Source organism: Lytechinus variegatus, chromosome 9 (genome assembly GCF_018143015.1).
Source record: "Lytechinus variegatus isolate NC3 chromosome 9, Lvar_3.0, whole genome shotgun sequence".
NCBI classification, from domain to species: Eukaryota; Metazoa; Echinodermata; class Echinoidea; order Temnopleuroida; family Toxopneustidae; genus Lytechinus; species Lytechinus variegatus.
In genome coordinates, this window is record NC_054748.1 from 28,042,105 (window position 1) to 28,047,554 (window position 5,450).

Below are 5,450 nucleotides of genomic sequence, written 5' to 3' on the forward strand. Positions count from 1 at the left end.
TTTCGTCCTTGGCTCAACGCTCATTTACTGGCCTGTGGTGGTGAAATTGAGACAACGGGGATTACCTGGCCAAGATGGGTTTATCGGGGCTTGGAAATGTAAAATTTGGGGTCTGGAACCGCAGTGTGCAGTCTGAACTGCGGTCTCTCTCCAAACGGGGGTTTGACGTAATGCGATGTTGTCAAAGCTTTGTATAGTAATGTCCCGGGTATTGTACGTTGAGATGCAGTCAGATGTTCCGTTCAGAAGCGGATCTAGAGGGGGGGGGGGGTTGGGGTTGGAAGTTAGGTTTTATGTTTTGCTTAATGTGTAGATTTTCCATCGGAGCAATTGTCGTCGGAGCGAATGTCATGGAACCCTCTTTCCACACGTCTCGCCTCTCCGGATCATGTGACTCGTCACGTGCGTAAACATCAGAGATTGGGGAAAAACCCGATCGAGAGTCTACCAAAAATAATAAAATTGTGGCATCATTTACAACTTACAATTCGTCGAGAGTTTGAAGTCGGACAACTGTCAGCAGTATGAACGCTGACTTAAGATCTAATTCAGTGACAGATGAGCTGCAGGTACTAGAATCTGTCTTTTGTCAAAGCGGAGAATTCACGCTCCATGATTTGAATGCAGAAGCAGGTAATTATTTAGAGCGGCCTGCGCCTCTCGAGCCAGCTCCGCGCTCCCCGCCCGCCCGCGCCAGGCGCGGACCGTTCCACGCAGCAGGCCTGGCGTGCACTCCAACTGAGACTCGACTGCAAGCCAAAGAGCTCGAGAGACGAGACGAGAGCTCAGTCTCTGACGACAGAAGTCGTCAGCTTCAGTTGATCGTAACTCGAAACATTGCAACATTAATAATATAAGAATGTCTCGTTCTTAAACTAGTGAATAAGAATATTATTCATTATATGACCATGACAATAATCTATCATGCCTATCCTGTGGCTTTTGGTTTTGGGTATTCTTCAAAAGGGCTGTGCAGCATATCTTGATCTTCACGTCGAAGATGAAATTACACTTGACATGCTTGATGCACATTATGAAGAGTGAGGGGCATGTTCAAGGTGATTTAGCTTTTGGAAGCTGTCATTGTCAAGTGAAACTGCATTTACCATTTGATGAGCGAGTTAATTCCATTCAGGGACAGATCGTTGGGCACAGTGCTGCCTGCTGGGCAACACTTGTTTTTTTTACCAAACTATAATTAGACCTATTAATATTTATCTAGCTTCTAGCAGATGTCTCATTCTAAGGTGAACTTCTAGTTCTCAGTGTTCTGCTTCTTCTAAATCTTCAATTTGAAAGGGCTCTGTTATTCAAATGCATTGGGTACTTGACCTCAGCTCAATTTTGCCAGGACTGGCAGGTGCAGTACACTGGGTGAATATCCTACTCTCTGAAGAAAAGTGTATTGGTTTTAACGTGCATATGTTGCAACACTCCAATACACAGGACCAATATTTGCATCCTTTCCAATGGACGGGGTGCTTTCCTACTGCATTCATACCTGTGCTAAATACAGTGGTGAGGCATGCTAACACACAATGCTATAGCATCAGACGTTTTTGTTAGATGCGTTTCAGCTGAGCAGGATTCAAACCCCTCACGTTGAGATGTACGATCTTATCTGAAACATGCGTGCTAACTGACTGAGCTATGCTGCCTTAACTTATGATATTTCTATTTTCAGGGTCAGCTCGATACACAATTACCTTATCAGATTCATCAAACAATGAACAATCTCCCAACCTCGGCTCAACCATCGCCATCACCTTCGCACCAGGTCCATTCTACCCTAAATCCGTGCCAGATATCAGTTTGACCTCTGACCTCTTGACCAGGAAAGCTGCTGATAAAATGAAGACCAGCCTTCTTGAATATGCAAATGAGCATCTTTGTGGTGAACCAATGGCAATGGAGATCGTAGAGTGGATCCGCCTTCATTTTAAGGAGTATGCAAATTATGAGAACCAGCAGGAAACGACTCCTGATAGCCAAGGTGAATAACTGTTTCATATTTTTTGATAATTTTTATATTGTCAAGTAAATAGTTCCTATTTTGCCATCAGTTCTAATTGCATTCTCCCAACAATGTACATATTTTGGCAAAGGCAAAAAGATATGCCTGTTTGTAAAGATATGCCTATTTGTAAAGATTGGTAATATAACAGAGACCCCCCTTCTCCCCTACCCCCCCCCCCCTTCCTGCACTCCCTGCACACACACACACACACACACACACACACACACAAATACAGTGATGATTTTGTAGGTCTAGGCATCTTAGCAATTAATATTGCCACCAATTGAACACTTTGTTGTTAAATATCCTAAACCACAACACCTCTAGGAGAAAAAGCATAAAGAACTAAACTAAAACTTTTAGAAAGATGAAACTATATAACAATTACGAAGTCTAGCAGCTTGCAGACGAAATGTCGCTTTCCCACTACTTTTGTTACATCGTGAGACAACTGGCTATCTCTTCTACTCAATCCTTCACCACGATGAACCTCTTCCACATCAACAATTACCTTGTTTATTTGTGAATTGGTTTTGTCTCCTAGGGACCTGTTTGACTTCATTGCTGAGGCTTGATCACATGAGGGCTAAGGGTCGCTACATCAAGACATTGACAAGCTGGTGTGAAGAGCTAGGCATCATGGGAAGGATAATCTTCGTTGAGAGACTCATCTTAATCCTTCTTGAAGGTCATCAGGCAAGAGTCAAGGTCAGTATTATTGAAAAAAATGTTATGGTGGAGGTAATTTATTTCTGATTGCCACAAAACCATGAATGCTTTCAAGTAAGCTGGTAACCAGACTGGACCCAAGTCTTATAGTTTTAAAAAGAAACAAGTGCACAAAAAGTTTCCAAAAATGCATGTAGCATTTTCATTTATTTGAGTATATTAGGATAAAAGAGCACTGTTGATTTAATGCACTGCTTAAGAGCAGAGGTGTCAAGGCCGGGATTGAACCCTAGACTTTTAAATGTCTAGTCAGGCATCTTAGACCACTAGGCTACGGCACCTGTCCACGTGCTTATGGACCTGATATTCTTTAATTACCAAAGGACACTAGTACAACAAGTGAGAATCAAACCTAGGGGGTGTTTCTCAAAAATTTAAGTATGACGTAGAGTTGCACTTAAATGCTTAGTTGTGTGCGGTATAAAAGACATCACTGCATTGGTCAGATCATGCCGAAAAGACGCGCACTGCTGCGTATCGATCAATAAGATTGTGTGTGCATATCATGTATGCATTGATATTTAAGTGAGACTCGAAGTCATACTTAAAACTTTGTGAAACACCCTCGCGTCACCTTAATGCGAAATGGTCATACCACTGCTCTACTTACTGAGCAATCAAGCACCTTCTTGTAACAACAGTAACTGGCTAGACTCTAACAGAATTAAAGATATGATATTCAAACAGCATTTAAATGATGATGATAACATAATCTCATAAATCATTCGTTCAATTTGAAAAGGTGGGTTAACTTTGATTGAGATGTGGTTTCACAAAAAATGCTTTCAGGCCTTACCACTCTGGGAAGTGCATACATCCTCCATGCTTGTAAATTTATTTCCTGATCTGCTTTTTTACTAGGAATTTATTCTTCGACTGAAAACACAGAAGGTTGATGTGGATTCAAATGGGAAGGCGTGCAAAGAGAAAATGATGAATGTGTTGAGTGAGAAGCCTACTGATAAACACAGGTTTGTTATGGACATCAATTTTGTTATTATAATGAATAATAATATGTCCATTTATATAGCGCAGTTACTATGTGCATATACTCAACTGCGATTTGATACTTGGTACCATTATTATTACCCCGGATGTAGCTGAGCCACCATATTAATAGGCGCTAAAGCGTTCAAGAAATAAATCCTACCAGGTACCCATCCACCTCACCTGGGTCGAGTGCAGCACAATGTGGATACATTTCTTGCCGTAGGAAATTACGCCATGGCTGGGATTCGAACCCACGACCCTATTTACTCAATCAGGGGCCATATTCTGAAAGTTGTTATAAAGGAAGAGTTAAAGTTTATAATTTTTGGTTTTTAGAAAGCAGAAAAAATAGACAAAAATATATTGGTGAAGATCCTTCAAGGAATAACTTGAATAATTTGTAACTACCCTTCACTCAAAGAAAGTGGTTTGATTATGCAGCCTAAAGTGTGTGGATGTGATTTGTGCAGAGAAGGTCCATCAAACAGCAAGGTGTATTTGTCCTAGTCTTGTGTCAAGACCCACTAGTTGATCAAATTTTCATTCAGGGTCTGTGACTGTAGCCTAGGTTTTGTTGGCGTGACTGTGACATTTGGTCATTCTACCTGAATCAATCACATAATTTTGTTCTTGGATTGTCTTTGCATGACAGAATACTTACCCCCTATTGTTTACCGATTGATTTTAGTTGACTCTTGTCAGGTTCTGATATATGCATGCTATCATTTTTTTGTAACAATACTATTTTGTAAGTACCAAACTTCCTTTTACATTTCTACAGGTTTTCATCGTTCGAGGTTTCAGAGATGGGAAGTGTCCAGGAACTGAGAAAGTATTTTGATTCGCTGAATTTATCACAACTTTATGACGAACATCTTCAACCATTGTGTAGACATCCAGTGCAGGGTGCCATAAGATGACAAGGTCATCTCCAGGACACCAATGATCATTTTCTGGTATGCTTGCCCATTTTCATGATCAGCCGATTACAAGGTCACTCAGAAGGAGACATGTTTACGGAGGTCGTGCAGACGTGCACCGACAGTAGATTTGAACTGTGGAGTCACTCAAAAACATGGAAATCACACTGGAGATATTGCTTTTTTATCACCATCAGTGGCGGACCGTGACCGGGAGGAGACAAAGCATTGGAGGGGCACTGTATTGTTTGTGAACAATGCTGTGCCCCTCCAATGCGTTGTCCCCTCCGGGTCACGGTCCGCCACTGATCACCAGAACGGTGGTTGGACACACTGCCTGTGACTGTTTGGTGAAAAACAATAAATGAAACTTTTACCAGATTCTAATTAAAAGGAAGTTTGATTTTTTTTTCTGTGTATGGTACTCTTGTTGCTATCATACAGAGGAAATAACCATTTTGTTAAAAATGTTTTTTGTGGAAGGTTTGTTTGCATGCCTGTACTGATATTGCATTCCATCGCTGCCGTGCAGATGGGGGGGGGGGGGTGAACGGGCCATCACCCACCACCAAGACTAAGAAACACACAAGAAAAGAGAGAACAGAAATGGGAAAATGGTGAAATAAAATAACATTTTGGGAAGTGTGTCAAAATATATCACAAATATATTTTGTATTAAAAAGGTAAAATTTTTCAGTTGCTTGCTCTGCTCCATGGCCTTGGGGAAGCGGAGGTGCTGCGTGTATCATTTCCCATAGGCAGCACCACCCTGGGGCCCGTTACATTAAACTTTT

At 41.4% G+C, this 5,450-nt stretch overlaps 1 protein-coding gene across 1 annotated transcript; it reads left to right on the forward strand.

Annotated features, from left to right (window-relative positions):
* The first annotated feature begins 312 nt into the window (after positions 1 to 312).
* LOC121421424 (RWD domain-containing protein 3-like) lies at positions 313 to 4,843 on the forward strand. The gene is made up of 5 exons (XM_041616117.1): positions 313 to 633; positions 1,685 to 1,993; positions 2,562 to 2,725; positions 3,608 to 3,717; positions 4,518 to 4,843. The coding sequence occupies exons 1-5, from the start codon at positions 525 to 527 to the stop codon at positions 4,654 to 4,656; spliced, it is 831 nt and encodes a 276-aa protein (XP_041472051.1). The 5' UTR covers positions 313 to 524; the 3' UTR covers positions 4,657 to 4,843.
* Positions 4,844 to 5,450: the final 607 nt, after the last annotated feature.